General features: G+C 46.6%; 1 protein-coding gene across 6 annotated transcripts; it reads right to left on the bottom strand.

The window, feature by feature from the left end:
* Positions 1-7,098: 7,098 nt before the first annotated feature.
* On the bottom strand, positions 7,099-14,538 carry LOC136517284 (pentatricopeptide repeat-containing protein At1g15510, chloroplastic-like). 6 transcript variants are annotated; one of them, XM_066510820.1, is made up of 7 exons: positions 11,567-14,538; positions 11,418-11,485; positions 10,588-10,645; positions 9,484-9,835; positions 9,283-9,391; positions 8,269-8,375; positions 7,099-7,309 (listed from the first exon to the last, which is right to left on the bottom strand). In XM_066510820.1, the coding sequence occupies exon 1, from the start codon at positions 14,406-14,408 to the stop codon at positions 11,823-11,825; it is 2,586 nt and encodes an 861-aa protein (XP_066366917.1). In that variant the 5' UTR covers positions 14,409-14,538; the 3' UTR covers positions 7,099-7,309; positions 8,269-8,375; positions 9,283-9,391; positions 9,484-9,835; positions 10,588-10,645; positions 11,418-11,485; positions 11,567-11,822. The 6 variants fall into 6 exon arrangements, with proteins under 6 accessions (XP_066366917.1, XP_066366920.1, XP_066366918.1 ...); XM_066510823.1 differs by lacking the exons at positions 9,283-9,391; positions 9,484-9,835 and having other exon boundaries at positions 10,584-10,645; XM_066510821.1 differs by lacking the exons at positions 9,283-9,391; positions 9,484-9,835.
* Positions 14,539-17,950: the final 3,412 nt, after the last annotated feature.

Below are 17,950 nucleotides of genomic sequence, written 5' to 3'. Positions count from 1 at the left end.
TACTTTCCCTCTAGGGTTCGAGGGCATGATTTTCCACGTCAGCCATGATAGCGTCACCAAAGATGGCAAAACTGCTGAAGAGCGCGAAGCTCATCTAGAAAAGAACGACGATTGCCAATGTCGCTGGGATGTAGAAGCAGCCCAAGGGGCCGATGAGGATGGTTGTGACTCGCCTCACCATCAACGTAATCTAGAGGAGGCATTTGACATGGTGGGTGAACAGCCAATCTACCAGACTCTAGGCGCCAATCTAGCCATCGCTTTCAATGAACTCGACAAACTCCCTCACACTCTAGACGTCGAGAAGGTCCGAGCACATATCATAGCAGCGCAAGTCCAAGTCAACTAGTTCAAGAATGATGCCCCATCTTATTCCACTACAACAGCTCATAGCCATCGCTCCCGCCATGACAGAGGAGGCCAGCATCATGGTGTCGAGGGCCCCCGACCTCATGCTCAGGGTCCCTACCACTATAGAGGATCCAGAGGCAACTATAAAGCTCATTCATGCCACGATGGCCGCCCCCCCGTGCCCTTAGGGAGGTCGGGCGGCAACCACAACCAGGAGGTCAATCAACCCCGCCCTCATGACCTTTGTGACCACATCAATGCCGGCGTAGATGTCCACCGCCGAATCAAAAATAGCAGGTCCGCATGCTACGAAGCAGAGATGGAGCGTTGCCAGCAATTTGACACCGAACATGAGGGATTTGTTGCCCATCAAGCGCCACTTCCCGCCGACACTACAGGACTTCACCCCTTCATGAAAAGGCTCTGAGTCGTCTAGTGGCCTGTGGGTTTCAAGGTTCTTGGTGTTAACACCTATGATAGAAAGGCTAACCCCGCTCAGTGGCTAACTCTATATGAGATCACCATGAGAGCCGCAAGCGGAGACGAAGACATCATGGTGAACTATCTACCCATCATGCTTAACTAGTCTGTGAACAACTAGCTCCTTAGCCTGTGGGAGAATTCCATCTGATCTTGGTATGACCTTAAGAAAGTCTTCACCGACAATTACATGGCTAAGTGCGAGCAGCCTAGCACCAAGTATGACCTAGAGAAGCTTCATCAATCCTCCAGGGAGTCCATGCATGACTTCATTAGGCGCTTCTCGGAGACAAGAAATTATGTTCCCAACATCACTGACGCCGAGGCCATCGCTGCTTTCACCAAAGGGATCTGGCATGAGCAACTCTGTGGCAAACTATACCATAATAGGCCCATAACCATTGGTGAACTGATCCAAATAGCAAACGGATATGCCGACGTCGAAGAAGTTGAACGGGCTGCCCGCTCCGCTCACCACCAACGCCGCGACGATGACCATCATGAAGATAGGCGCTACGACAACCATGACCACCGCCATGATGACCAAGACCACCATGATGACCATGACCATTGCCAAGATGACCGCAAGCCCTGGCGTGATGACCACCCAGATAGCTCAAGAGGCAGACAAGGCCGCCGTCGCTGGCTTGATAACTCCATCAACACCATCAATGCACGTGCCAAGTGCACCGACGATGCTAATTTCGGCAAGCTAGTAGACGACCCATGCCCTATCCATAGGGATGTCAAGCACACCATGCGAGAGTGTAGAGGCCTAAAGACAGCGCTAGGTGGCGAATCATCAAAGAAGCCATGGCATGACGATGATGAGACCGAAGATGGTCAAGGTGGAGAACGAGGCAAGAACAAGGGCCCATCCTACTAGGACCACACCAAGATCATCACCACCATCTTTGGTGGGAGAGCTATCTCTAAAGACAAGCAGGAGCAGAAGCTTGTAGCCCAACATGTCATGTTGGTCGCTACATATGATGGCCCCATCACTGATCCCAAGTACCTCAACTGGTCAGAGCACCCAATCACCTTCTCTAAGGCTGACCAGTGGTCGAATATCCTTGTGGCAGAACCTCCTAAATTATAGAGCCCACATGCACCTGTCATTGTCCAATGACTTCTAACGACTATGCATATGTTCCCGGTAACTTAAGAAGCCTATCGGATGTCCTCGGGAGACCCTAAATCATCCACGATTTCTTCTGAGCAGGATCCATCATAGAGTCATTGTAGTATTACAATAGTTTATTCATTAATATACATCAGAGTAAAATAGCGGAAGTCTTACAATAACTTAGTTACAAAACAATTGTTTCACAAACTAAGTATGATTATTATTACAAACCATAGTAGTGGAGTAGCTTGGTAACATAAATAAAACACGCAATAAAAGTGCCCTGCCCAAGGACCACACATTTACTCGACATCTTCGATTTGAACAACCGTCATGCAGCACGGTCCAAGATAGACCTGCCCATGAGGCTCATCTGCAACAAGGGTTAATGAACCCTAAGTACGAAAGTACTCAACAAGACTAAACCGACGTATAAATAGAGAAAACTCAGAAATGAAGGCTCGGGGATTAAAGGTAGGGCTTTAGCAAGAATCAAAGTTCTTTTGCGTAAAAGCTTTCTAACAAGATTCTTTCTTTCAACAAATAACCCTTATCAAGATCATATATGAATCTACCATGATCCGTATTGAGATCATGAACTTCATATCAACCCTTTCTCAAATCTTCCTCAAGTTTCATTTATTAACTACGATGATGAACAGTGAGTTGAGTCTCCATAACCGAGGAGCAGCGATGATTCGAACCGATTATAACCTAGCTGGGGATTCCCAACCACACGACATATGCAGGTCCTCGACCTACATATACCAACCTACCCTCAGATTCTCTAAAACAAGAACGGGTCTACGCCACCCGAGAATACAGTACTCCACTAATTCAGCCCATGGCCACGTGGGTACACGCTACTCTCGCCATCTCTCCACTCCCAGTGCGCGAGTAGCCATTCTTGTAATAGAATAGCCGAGTTAAGGCTTACTAGAGTATGAGGCTAGTACTACAAAGTCTCACCTCATGCAATTCAACAACGGATGGTTCTTAACCGACACAGGCGGAAAGAACCCGCTCACAAGACATCCATGTCTTGTGGCTCTCATACACCGGGTCCACCCGGTCTAGATTTATTACTCCACATGATTATACCTCATGATAGCATGAATAACCAATCGTATCCAAAAATCTATTTATACCTCGTAGGTGACCGGTAATCACCCGACTGTTATCTGTCTAAGCATGGCTAAGCATAACTAGACCTTCCCTAATTAGAACTGGTAACAAGGTTGATATGGAGAAATAGGGTTGGTAATGCATCAATTAGGTTTCCACTCAACTCCTAATCACTTAATGCAGTATTTAAAAGCAAAAGCAATATAAATTTGTAAAACACAAGGTAGGTTTAAATGCATCCGGGGCTTGCCTTGATTGTCGGAAAAGTCCAGTTCTAGAGATGTTCCACATATATCAAACCCGACCTCAACAGGCGGATTAACTCCCTCAACAACTTGGTTGACTACCACGTTCTCACTTTCGTTCACTACACGTAGTAATAATGCCAAGTTTAAAATGATGCGAGATATAAAACATGATGCTTGACGATGGACGCAAAAGTTAATAACTTGAATACAACTTTCCTTCGCGGTATAGTTACAAGCCAAAAACTAACTAAACCCTTTTTTATAAACTCAAACACTTACTTTAAATGCCCAGGATCATCTTATGCTTATGACCCAAGGTCATCACTCAATCCCAAATTCAAACAACACCTAAGTCATTAAGGGTTAATATTTGTTTTTATTAATTAACAATTAATTCAAAATTATGAAATAAATCAACTTTTTCCAATTTAGCTCAAATTTTTTGTGAAAGCTCATCACATGATGACTAAGTGTAAAAACAATTCTCACAATTTTTGGATAATTATACAAGCCTAGAAAAATCATGAAAACCCATTTCTTAATTAATATGAGCAATTTTTATCACATTCAAAATGTACCAAAAAGTAACATTTAATATTTTTCCTAAAAAGTTTACACCTCAGAAAGGTCACACGAAAATTTTCATAATTTTTGGAGCTCTATTTAATTCTACATAAAATAAACAAATCACAGCACTATTAATCATTTATGCAAATTAGAAAAATTCATTTTCAAACAAACAGTCACTGACATCGGGGTCCCACTCGTCAGTGAGAGCAACACGACGGCGAGCCTCTGACCGGCGCGTTCTCCCCGGCGGTGAGGTTTCTGGGGGCGGGAATCGGACCAACATGATCTCCTAGCCATTGCGCACACACCGGTGGCACGGGTTAAAGCTCAAGGTCACTGGAGTGACCTTGCCGGCGATGATGGTGGCTCAGTGGAGCACAGCCGATGTGCGCCCGGTGATCTACGACTTCACTGGCGATACAAAGGTCTTCGGCGTACTCAGCAACTCCTAACGGACTTAACCGAGCACTCAATTGGTCCAACAACGCTTTACAACGCAAGCAGCGACGAGCGCAGCGGCACGGCGGAGCAAAACTCATCGACGTCTCGTGGTCCGGTGGCTACGGCGTGGTAGAGATTAAAAAAGACCACATAGGCATGATCAGTGGCTCACCCTGAAGCTGATGCGCTCGAGAACGATGGCTGCGGCGAGTCGGAGCTAAGTCGTCGATGTTGGAGACGATGGCGGCGGTGTGTACTCACGGTGAAGCCCCGTTCTAAGGAAAGCAGCTGACCAAACGAGCAACGATCAAGCTCATGAGCATCACGAGAGAATGAAGATCAAGAAATAGCAAAAGCTGAAGCAAGAATCCCACCCGAACTCCCTGTCCACGGTGGAACTGATCTCGGCGGAGCCTTGCCGAAGTTAGAGAAGACGGGGTTACGCCGGGCAAACCAAAGGGAAAGAAGCTAGGCAAGTGGGTGATCTGGAGGCGCTAGGTGATGGAGATCATGGTGACATGCTCGGCTGAGACTGGGAGGGCTCTACGGCTCCGGCATGAGCTCGTCGGAGCAAGGCGGCGCTGACGGGAAAAACAGAGGGAAGGGAGAGAGCGATTGGACGGCGCCCAGAGTTATCAGGCGAGTGAAGGGCGGCGGAAGAAGGTGCACTCGACACGTTACTGCATCGCAGACACGTCAAAGCAGGAAGTGGCACTCGTGGACGCACGTAGAAGCCGGTGGAAGCATGGCCGGTGGCGAGAGTTGCCTGCTTGCACTGTTCAAGCAAATTACCGAATTGCCACTCCCTCAATTTCTCAAATTACTCTTAAATTTGTTTGGAAACTCAAAAATCCCCAAAAATAAAAGTTGTTCCAAATTCAAAGTTCTACAACTTTGCTTTAATAACCATACCCAAATTTTGTCTAGATTTGAAAATGAAAGTTTGAAATGAAAAGGGGACACCTTAAGAATTTATCCCCTCTTAAATTACTCCAAATTTTACATAACAACTTTGAAAACTCTAAAAACCAACTTTGTACACATTGACAAGCTCTACATTTTTCCTTTTAGGCTCAACCCCAAAATGTGCTTAGATTTTGAATTAGGTTTTCCAGGGCAGAATTTAAATGCTGTAAATCACGGTTTTGGAATTCAAATTTAATACTAGAGTTATGAACTTGATTCATCCAAACAAGTCAACACATATAATCATAAAAGTAAACTTGTTTTAGTGAATGCATTAACAAAGTTTTCACTAACTCAAAAATGATGTGCAATGCAGATGATGACATGGCATATTTTAGTGTTTAAAACACTAGAGGTGTTACAATCCCATACCTAGGGCATTTCCCACTTGTCCTGGATCCCATCATCAAGGACGTGCGCTTCCAGAAGGTCCTCATCGACGGAGGGAGCGCCCACAACATCCTGTTCGTAGGGTCCCTAGAGGAGCTAGGGATCAAGAAAGAAGACCTTACCCCATGGATTCTCTGTTCTGGGAGATCGTTCCTGAAAAAGTGTCCCTGCCTCTAGGACAGATTACACTATTGGTACAATTCGGCACCGCCAAGCACTTTCGTGTCGACTACGTCAACTTCCTGGTTGCCAACTTCAACATGACGTACCATGCCATCCTTGGCCGACTAGCTCTCGCCAAGTTTATGGTCGTGCCGCACTACACGTACCTAGTGTTGAAGATGCCAACGGAGTAGGAGGTCCTCTCCCCATGCGCCAACCTTGACGTCGCCTACTCCTACAAGAAGAAAAGCTTCACGCTCGCCAAGGCTATTGAAATCTCCACCCGCATACACAACTGCCTCGTGTCTTTGCATCAGATTTCCCCGTAGAACCTGGAGGTCCCAACCATGGAGGCCGCCTGAGCGTCAACTAAGTCCAAGGAGGTGAAGGAAGTGGTCCTCGTCCCTGGTGACTAGTCTAAGACTACTCGAATTAGGGCCGACCTCGATCCCAAATAGTATGACGCGCTCATCAGCTTCCTAAGGGAGCATGTTGATGTGTTCGCATGGAAACCGACAGACATGCCCGGTGTGCCTCGAGAGCTGATCCAGCACTCCTTAAATGTCTCGGTGACCGCCAAGCCGATCAAGAAGAAGCTTCAACGATTAAAGCATGACAAAAGGAGGCCATTAGGATAGAAATAACCTGGCTCTTAGCTACTAGTTTTATCAAAGAGGTGTATCATCCAGAGTGGTTAGCCAACTCGGTTCTTGTAAGAAAAAAGAATAAATAATGAAGAATGTGTGTTGATTACACCGATCTCAACAAACACTGCCCTAAAGACCCCTTTGACTTACCTCGCATTGACGTGGTCATAGATTCCATAGCCAGTTGTGAGCTCTTGTGCTTTTTAGATTGCTACTCTGGTTATCAACATATCATGCTGAAAGAAGAAGACCATATCAAGATGTCATTCATTACGCCCTTCGGCGCCTACTGCTACACGACCATGTCCTTCGGGCTCAAGAACGAGGGTGCGACTTATCAAAGAGCCATCCAGCGTTGCCTCAAGGACCAGATCTGTGGCAGAACCTCCTAAGAAATTGGGTCCATGTGCATCTCTCGTTGTCTCAATAGACCTTTGATAGCATACACAAGTTCCCAACAACTTAACAGGTCTGTCGGGTGTCCTCGGGAAACCCGAATCATCCACGAATCTTTTCCGAACAGGATCCCAATCACAGACATTGCAGATTACAACAGTTTTCAATATACATACCAGAGATTATAAAGTGGAAGATTTAAGTTTTAATATTACAAACTAGTTGTTTCAAACTTACATAACCATAAGTGTCATACAACCATAGTAGCAGGATAATATTACATTAACATTATTTATCATACAAACTAGTGCCTTGTCCAAAGGCCATTCATCATTCCTCATCGTCATCGACTTCAAACACAGACATGTAGCAGGGACCAAAACAAGCCTGCACATGCGACTCACCTGCAACAAGGGTTAACAAACCCTAAGTACAAAAGTACTCAACAAGACTGACCCAACGTAAAAGGGGTGAAAGACTTTAGATATGCAGGTGTTGGGGCAAGGTAAGGATGTAGCAAGATTCAAAAGTTCTTTGCCAAAAGCTTACTATTCTTGATCCTATTTTCAAGTTTTACCCCTAAGTCTTCTTAGTTCATTATCTCAACTAAGTGTTCATATTCCATGTTCCAATCCTTCTCATTCCATTCCTTTTCTCAAATTTTAGTAATTCACCAATCCTGCATTGCTTCTGTAATGAAACGAGTCTCCATATCCGCGGAGCACCGGCAATTCGAATTGATACAAGTCCTAGCTGGGGATTCCTTATCACACGACATATGTAGAACTTAATCTTGCATATATCAACCTCGCTACTAGATCCTCCTATACTAAGCCGTCTCCATGCCACCCAAGAGCACAGCACACCTCCAATCCAGCCACATTCTAGCCACGAGGGTACACGCTACTCCCGCCATCTCTCCACTCCTAGTGCGTGGGCATTCATCTTAGTATCGGATTAGCTGAAGTAGGCTTACCGGAGTATGTGACCAGTACTATAAAGTGTCTTGTTTAGAAGATCCACAATGAGTGGCCTTTAAACGACATAGTCGGCAACATTACCCAACATTCAAGATAAGTCACCCGACTAGTCTCTAGTCCATTCTATCTTCTTTCTTTCTTTGGCCAGAATGCCATCTTTGAGTGTATCGAAACTTTTACTTTGAAAGCCTACCATAAAGCATACTAAGCATTCTACGCCTTTGTAAATGAAATCATCTTCAAGGATGGTAAACAATTAACAAGGTAGGCAATGCATCAAGTAGGTAACATTTGGAATAATCAACTTAATGCAATAGGTAACATAGGTGATAAACTTTTCAAAGTAAACAAGGTAATGGTTTAATGCATAAATCGGGGCTTGCCTTCGTTGACGATCTCGGGTTCCTGATCAGTACCACAAATATCAAATCCCGAGACAACCGGGGTTCTTCCACAACTTGTTCAACTAGGATCGGTTCACTCTCGGATTCTACATGAAATAATAACATATGCTTCAACATGATGATAATGTAAACATGATGCTTTCATGGTGCATGAAATATAATAACACCTTGAGTACAACTTTCCTTCATGGTACAGTTGCACGCCAACAAAATCAACTTGCAATTCTACCATAAGGACCACACAAGTGACTTGACCAAATTGATCTTGAAACCCTACTGGTCACAAAACATGACCAAAACAAGATCAAACTCTAACCTAACACTTAGGGTTTGCTTTTATTCATTTTTGAATTAAATTTGGAATTAAGCTAAAAATGAACTTGTCCCAAATGACCTGAAAATTTTATGTAAGCTTCCTCATGACAAATTAGTGTACCAAAACAAATTTCATAATTTTTGGAATTATACAGTGGCCTACAAAAATCATGGAAATTACATTTATCAATTAATTGAGCAATTTTTATCACATTCAAAAAGTACTGTAAATCAATATTTCATATTTTTCCTAAATAATATTCATCACAGAGAGGTCACACAAAAATATTCATAATTTTTGGAGCTCTAAATAAATCTACATAAAAATAATAAAAACAGACACTATTCATCCATATCTGAAAATAGAAAAATTCCATTTGAACTACACAGTCGCTGACATACGAGACCCACTTGTCATCCCTAACCTTCGGCTTTGACCGCGGCGACGACGGCGCTGATCGACGCTAACTCACCGACGGTGAGTTTAACGGCGAAGGCAAAGGCACCACGGTGATCACTACGACAAGGCGCAATGATTGGTGGCACAACCGAGACCCTACGCGGCTAGAACCGAGCACTATACCGGCCATGGCGGACGCGGTGGCACGGCAGCGCTGTGTCGACGACAGGAGAATGGTAGCAATCAAATAAATAGCTCAGGAAGCATCAGTAGCATACCCCGAACGTGTTGAAGCAAAGAACAAGACCGGAGGAGCTACGGTGACGTGGTTCGACGGTGACAGCAATCACGGTGGAGCAAACTTCGCCGACGACGGTGTTCCAGCGACTGCAGTGGGCAAAACGAGCAAGCAACAAGTCATAGAGCATCACAGGAACAAGGCGGAGCTGACAGCATACCAAGCACGAGCAGAGACAGACCATGGAGCTCTGGTCACGGTGAGGCGAACGCGACGGTGGTCTGGCCGGCCGTGAGGAAGAAGAACGTGAACAACGAGTTCTCGGCGAAATCAAGCTGTAACAGCAGGTCGGTTGGAGACGCAAGGAGTAGGTGGAGCTGGAACACTGCTCTGCCGAGATTGGCTTGTGCTGAGGAGGCGAGGGGAGCTCGATGGAGTTGAGGTGGCGGCGTCGGGAAACAGAGGAGCGAAAGAAAAGCCGATAACGGCGTCAGAGCTTTATAGCGCGGCCAAGAGAGCGAGGGAATGACCCGCGGTGACCCGCGGTTGGCCTCGTGAAACGATTTTTTTCTCTCTCTTCATCAATATAATTTCTGCAGATGCGATGCGTCATCTTATTTAATACCCATAAAATCTTCATGACATCCTCATTAAGACTGGTCTTCTAAATATACGAATATAATGACATCAATTCTACATATATCACGAAAGAATATATTGACAAGGTAATTATCATCAAATGATTGCCCTAATGAAATGAGCCTGATAATTCTGAAAATAGAGAAAATGCACGCATGAGACGTACGAGATGCGGTATAATAAAGGTGGCTTAAGTCATTTTCACGCTCTGTAACCTCTCCTTCATTTTATCCATATCTAGAGGACCCTTAAGAGTTAAGAGGGACCAGGTTAGAGGCAATATGGGAGGCTTGAACTCCACCTGTCTCATCGCTAAATCCGTCCTTACAGAACAAAGACTTTATAGTCTCATGTTTTCTCTCATCCGCTACATTGTCAATTCATTAGTTGTTCTCCATATAAAATAGCTGCATTAATATTTATCAATCTGGATCAATTTACTAGCAATAGTTGGAATCTGCACGTAAAAAAGGGCCTCGTGAACTATATATATGTGATTTAACACCTAAGATGAAAGTAATGCGTATGACGAGAGGGAGACTCAACCACGCGTTTTCCTTAGTAACATCCCTCGTTTTCATACGTAAACTTAGACAGCAGTTTACATAGGTAAATTTAGACAACTGATATGAATTTTGCCAAACTTCAAGGACTGGGTTAGCTCAACAGATTTCCTCATTTGATAAAAGGGTAGTTACTGACTTACTGTCAGACAGCTACAAATCTTGAGACGGTGAGAAGAAGGCCTGTGCTAAGCTAAGCACCTGCACATAATAAGACAAATGAAATTATATGGACATCTATGTTTTGTGGCATGGAAATGCTGCCTTCAATAAATTTGTCAGCTGAGCAAGTGCTCTCAATGAATATTTCATGAAATGAGTTAGCAAGATAGGTTTAGATTGAACAAGATATTGTTTTAGAACAAGCACACGAAATCTCCCTAATAGAGACCCCCAAAACTAAAGCAAGGCCACCATTGATCCATTCATATATGGCACACTCATACATGAAAAGCCACTAGATTACATGATTAAACATTACATTTAAGACAGACATGGCTGAGGAGAGTCAGATCACACTGGTAGGAACATTTAAGATAAACATAAAGTTGTGCTGCATATTTTCAGTTCAGTCACCAAACTGGTAGCACAGCATATATCAGTTGCCCCAAGTGATTGGAAACTTGCTGATAATCCCCAAATGAGCTGGCGAGAAGGGGACATTTCCCAAGTTTTCTATATATCACACGAACTCTTGATCTTGAATTATTTTACTGCATGGACTAAATTTCCTTTTAGTTGTACCTGCTTTCTCAGCATTGCGTTTTCCAAATTACACCAAGGGACACAATGCAATTCCAAAGTAAATACTTTGAAGATTCATGTATTTAATGAGTAAATGACTGGCAAAATTGCGGCTCTATATTCCGTAGACTATAGTTGATGGGCACTACAGATAGCATTAAAACTAAATAAAGCCTATTAAACACAACATTATACACCAACTAGAATATCCTCTATAGCTCAAGCTTACTTGATTATTTCTTTTTTGGCAAGTTGTTGGAAGCAACGATCAGCTCCAAGAATCAATTCTTAAGGAGACTGCAAGGAAGGAAATTAAGTATTAGAAAACAACATGATTTTTATCAACTAACCAGGGAAAGACAAGAAGCAAAAAATTACCTTTCATGATACGTGTGAGAATCTTAAGTCCCATTACTTGAGTATAATTTTCACTATTGCCATGTAACAGGTCGAGTATTTGCACAAAACTGCTATACAGAACATATGAGTTCTGCTGATCCAAGCAGTGTTGCTGATGCTCATGTAGCTATATCTAGGCTGCCCTGCTACTTGCTAGCGATGAACATGTACAAGATGAATAATAGCACAAGTGTATATGCAACATAACTAAGCTTGCCTCCCCTCTGCAAGAACTTCACCCCAAACCTTCATCTCCACACGAACAACTTCCATCCTTAAAATGGTGGAGTTGCTTACTGTCCCTAACAATTATATCTCTTCGTACTATGTTAGAAATCATCTTCAATATCCTGTGACAACTCTGACATGTGTACTGGTTTTTGGTGACAGAAATTGAGGTGCCATATGTGGTATTGATCAAACCAAAAGCAACAGCAAGTCTTTCGCTGTGACCACAAAAGATGTCATCCTTCAATACTTTATCTTCTGGAGAATGAGATTCAACAGGAGCACATCCAGATGCTTTCATCCGCTCATATATTCCTTCTAGAACAGTATTTATTTCTCTGATCTGTGGATGTGATTCATCATCCGTAAGAAATGCATGGACCACTCCTTTAACCTCAACCCAGCTACATCCAGAATCATGATCCAGTCCTTTCTCCCGCATGGTTTTCCTCACCCTAGCCAATTTATTCCATATACCAGCATCAGCATACAGATCACACAAAAGAACATGATATCCAGCATCATTAGGCTCCAATTCAAGGACATATTTTGCAGCAAGCTCCCCAAGTTCAACATGCCGGTGTATCCGGCATCCATTTAGCAAGGCTCCCCAAACTGCAGCATCTGGTGTGATAGGCATTTCATTTATGAAGTTGTAAGCTTCTGTCAGTTGCCCAACACGACTTAGAAGATCCACCATGCATGCATAGTGCTTGAGATTTGGAACAATACAGTATTTCTCAGTCATGCTGTGAAAAAGCTCCCAACCTTCACTGACCATTCCACCCCTACTACACGCACATAGCAGGGCAACAAATGTAACTTCATCTGGGCATTCTCCTATTTTCACCATTTGATTGAAGAACGATAAAGCAGCATCCCCATGACCATGAGCAACAAAACCTGCAATCATGATATTCCACGACACAACATCCTTTGCACCGTGTGCACAGAACTGTGCCCAAGCATAGCCTGTCTGGCCACATTTTACATACAAGTCAATAAGGGCATTGGGCAAATAACCTTCATATGCAATACCACACCTTAAAACATGTGCATGGATCTCCTTACCACTCCTCAAAGCCCCAGTAGCAGCACAAGCAGCAAGAGCAGCGATAAAAGTGACAGAATTAGGCTTTACATCTGCCAGCATATGCCTGAAATAGTAAAGAGCCTCAAAGTTCCTATGGTTGAAGCAAAATCCTGCGATCATTGAACTCCATGATACTACGTCCTTCTCAGGCATGCACTTAAAAACTTCAATAGCCTTATCAATACGCTTGGACTTTGCATACATTTCAAGGAGTGCATTTCTAACTACGACATAGCTCATGAATCCCTTGCTCTCGGCAAGCTCATGCAACTTGACGCCGACATCCAACCTCCCCAAGCAAGCACAAGCAGCAAGGGCACTTGCAATAGTAATATCATCAGGACTTACATTGTTCACTTCCATAAGTGCATACACTTCAAGAGCTTTATCTGGGAAACCATTTTTCTCATACCCAGATATCATAGCTGTCCATGACAAGGCATCTCTAGCATCCATTCTTGAGAACACTGTTCTTGCTTGCCCCATCATACCGAGACTCGCATACATCTGAATCAAAGAGTTACAGAATGCAACATCAGTGGCAAAACCCCTCTTCACTGCAAGCCCATGCATTTCTTTTGCAAAAGTTATGTCAGATAACAAGCCTGATGCAACAGTCACACTAGTTATTGTCATGAGGTTAGGCTGAACCTCATCCTGCAGCATGGTAAGAAACAACTCCAGCCCCGCATTGCACTCACCATTCTCAAAATGCCCAGCAATCATGGCATTCCATGAGATACAGTCCATCACGGTCATATTGTCAAACACCTTGCGCGCAGCCACAACGTCCCCACACTTGGAGTACATGGTCATGAGTGCATTCAGGACATCGACCTCCTCCCCAAACCCAAACCGAAGAACATGCGCATGCACCTCCCTCCCCATCCTCCAGTCTGGGACGCCCCCACAGCTCCGCAGCACGCAGGGGAACGTGTACACGTCCGGCCTCACACCTGCCCACATCATCCTGTGGTACAGGTCCAGCGCCTCTTCCAGCAACCCGGCCTTCCCGTACCCGCCCACCATGACGTTCCAAGAGAAGACGTCCCGCTCGGGCATCTTGGCGAACACCCTCCACGCGTGCCACGTCTCCCCGAACCTGACGAGCATGCTGAGCATGGCGTTCCCGAGGCGGAGCCCGAACCACGCGTGCCGGTCGTCCACGTGTGCGCACGCGCGCAGCCCCAGTTCCACCGCGCGGCGCCACTCGCAGAGGCGGAACAGAGCGACGTAGGCGTCCTCGTCGGGCGGCTCCGCCGAGGACTCGAGGAGCCAGAGCGCCTGCGCGAGCTGTCCATGGGAGCAGAGCGCTCGCAGCTCCGCGCTCAGGTCCGCGGAGGAGGAGGTGGACGCCGCCGCCGAGACGGCGGCCGAGCTGAGACGGCGTAGGCGCTTCTCTGCGTGGAGGCGGATCGGCGGGAGGGCGCGCGGCAAGGCAAGGGAGGCGAGTGGGAGGAGCACTGGATTGAGTGCGGGCTTAGTGGGCAGCGGCGGCATCTCTGGAAGCGGAGGAGGAGGAGGCGCGCATGGCGCTGGAGCCGCAGCCTCGGGGTTTTGGAGAGGTTTGGCGGACGGCGAGCGGAGGAGCGCGTGGCCAAGCTGGTGGCCGCTTGCTCCGCGAGCGCGAGTGGATAAAGCAGCGCGGGTGTGAAGCGAGAGGGGTCATTAACGCCCTCCGTCACTCCGTGTTTACAAGTTAACTTTTTTTTTTTTTAGAAATGCTATATGTCAACCGGTTGATTTCGGTATCAACCGATTTTGGGGCCGTCTGTTACGTCCGCCCGACGGCTGTGGCCGTCCGATGGTCCTCCCCGACAGCATCTCCCCTCCCTCCGGCAGATCCTCCCCGCGCGCTCCCTCCCAGTGGATCTCCCTCCCCGGTGGCCCTGCTCCGCCGCACACAGCCAGCCGCAGCCCCAGGCCGCCGCACCCAGGCTGCCGCCGCCGCCCCGGCTAGGGCGCAGGCGTCCCTGGCGTGGGCGCTGCCATCCCCGGCCCGGACGCCGCCGTCCCCGATGTGCCGCCGTCCTATGCTTCCTCTCTCTCTCTCTTTCTGTTCTCTGTTCTCTGTTTTCCGCAATTCCATGCTCGAAGCTCTATTCTCTGTTCTTCTCTCCTATTTGTTCTTCTTCTATTTGTAAATTTATAAATTTGTAAATAATTTTATGACATTTGTGAACAATCTAACATATATTTCTCTGGTATCTGGAATCCATAGAAAAAATTTATAGTTGTTTTTTTAAAAATTTGGTATATATTTGTCTAAGATATTGTGTTATCTTTAAATTACACCACCATGTCCAATAAATTACATTGAAAATATCATTGTAAATATAGTAATAAGGCAGTGTAAATGTAGCAAGATGACAGTGTAAATACATGAGAAAAATTCAGTTGAGAGGAAGACCCAAAAGAACCGAATATCACTTAGACACGTCCTTTTTTTTATGAGGGGAGTGTTCACAAGTTAACTGATTATTATGGGCTCCATCTATCTTACTGGGCCTCCGTCTTCCTTAGGCCCTTATTTAGCCCGATTTAGCGGAAGCCTGGAGCCTGGTTCAGCCCAAGCCCAAAGACGACAGGGGAAATTCACTGAGCCTTTTACCTGTGTACCACTCTGAAAGATGGTCCTGACCTACATGTCACTAAAAAGTTTGAACGCACTCTGGTGCCATGACGCTAAACTTTCTTGCCTTCCACGTCATTCCATCCATATTTTCCTCTAACGGTGTCAAATCGTAGAAAAAAAAGTCTAAAATGCCCTCAAAATTTTATTTTCTCATTTTCTTTTCTTCCTCACTTATTTTATTTTCTCCCTCTCCTCTATCCGATCGGCTGGGCAGCTTCTACACAGATCCACATGCCTCTGTGCTGTCGTGCGTCTGTGAACTGGTCGACGCCCATGGGCCACGCCAGCCTGGCCATCCCCGACTACGGCCTCCTCCAGCACCGAGTTCTAGCCCACGGCGCGGTGGCGCAGCACCTCCACCTGTGGCGCCCACCCACGGATCACCAGCCCGCACGACGCCATGCTCGCCTCGAACCCGTCTGGCACCGTAGTGCCCGTCCTCGTCGCCTACACGAACGCTGCCGAGCTCCGCGCCCGCGCATCCGGCAACAGCTCCACAGAGCCTGCACGAACGCAGGAGCTCCGCCAAGCCCACACGAATGCGACAGCTCCTCCACGGACGCCGCCTACGTCGGTGACAGTGCCTGCTGCGTCCCGAAGCTGACGTACACCACGGAGCCATCCGAGAACACGTCCAGCCACACGACCACCCGCGTCGTCGCCACCGCGGGCTTCCCACCGTGGTTGTCCCCCGACGACGTGGCCACGCCGTCGGCGTCCGATAGCGGGCCCATCGTGAACACTTCGTCGTCGGGCTATGCAGAGGGCATGCGACATGGCGAGGTGGAGTGCACAGGAGGAGGAGAAGGTGACGTGTGGCACACGCGGACCAGCTGCGTGAGCAGCGCGGCATTGTCGGACGGGACGGCGACGGTGACCGCGAGGCCACACGCGGCGAGCAGCTCCTGGGCAGCGCTGAGGTAACACCTTCGGTGTTACGTCCTAAACAAACTAATAAATCATGTCATGAGCATCATGTTTATATAATAATGCATGTGATAGAAGATATTGATAAATTTCTTGAAGCCTAAAATGACCAATAAAAATATTAAATAAAAATTTATTCAATAACTCATGTTATGTTAAGGAGGATGAAAAACTAATTTTTTATTGAGCAAAAGTATTATAGAATATGTGTGTGATACCTAAATAAGGTTTGAAGTATAAACTTTGTAGATGACAACGCAACTCTTGCTGTAGAAAAATAATATGACTAACTAGTATTTCTAATGGCTTAGAAATGGAACTTGAAGTCAAATTCAGCTCAAGACTTGGAAGAAATTTTAAGTTTGAAAATAGTGTGGCAATGCCATGTTGGTGAACTAATTCTAAAAAATCTAGCTAAGGTCAATGCTGTGTTTTTGTTCCTTACGGTAGATTGATGTACCCTCGTTAGCATGGTCGAGGTAGTTTAACTTCAACTGTGTTAGGTTAGTTTTTAGACGCGCTTTAAAATTCATGCATGTCATATGCCTGGCCCGTGCGCACGGTCACCTTGCGCGGACGCTCGGCGTCACGTGGTTGACCGTGTTCCGCGCACCGTGGTGTCGAGCCCGATCGGCCTGTCTGGTCGTGGGTTGGCCGTGGACGGCCCTAGCGGGCCGCTGTCATCACCCTACAGCTGCTGGCTATCGCGCTGCTGCCCCACCTCGTTGCCGCGCTACTGCCCCTGCTGCCGTCCTTCCCGCCTCGCGCTGTGGTGTTGCTGTTGTCCTTCTCGCCATCATACACGTGGGTGTGTCCCTACTGCCAGCGTCGTCGCATCGTGGTCGCGTCTGCGCTCTCTGCAATCCTACGCCGCTGCCAGGCCCTGTCCGATGGTACTGTCTCTGTCGCGTGCACGCGGCCAGCCTAGCCATGCGTGGGGCCAAGCCGACACCGCGGTAGTCATCGTCTGGCTATCGTCTCGCCGCTCAATTCACCTACCCGCCGAGTCACTACCTGCCTCGGCTATCTCATAGCGCTACGATCTTGCCCCACTGCCCTGCCGCCCATGCGCCGTTGTCGCCTTAGCGCGTTGTGCCTAGCGCTCTTGCTTGTCCCATTTTTGTCGTTATCCCCTCACTCACCGACGTGTCTCTGCTACAGACTCCACGGTCATGTCCCCACATGGCTATGCTCTCGTCATGTCTTGGCTGGTCCACGTTAAGTCGAGGTCGCGAGCCACGATGTTGCAGCGGTAGCACACCATTCCCTTCTAAATCCCTAGCTCGGGCTCCCAGTCCAATTCCTCATGCCGTGAGTAGTATAGGAAGTCAATTAGGCATCCCATCCTCCTCAAGCCCGGTCAAGCACTGTCGACCGATAAATCGGTGTTTTGCTCATCGCTGGCCAGGCACGTCGCCGAGCTGGTAGATTTGGGGGTAAGGCCAAGGGGTTGGTAGCGGTTCAATTGCTTGTATCCTCG

The sequence above is a fragment of the Miscanthus floridulus genome, chromosome 17, assembly GCF_019320115.1.
Source record: "Miscanthus floridulus cultivar M001 chromosome 17, ASM1932011v1, whole genome shotgun sequence".
NCBI lineage: Eukaryota > Viridiplantae > Streptophyta > Magnoliopsida > Poales > Poaceae > Miscanthus > Miscanthus floridulus.
The sequence above is the reverse complement of the archived record's forward strand: the minus strand, read 5'-3'. Positions and strand labels throughout refer to the sequence as shown.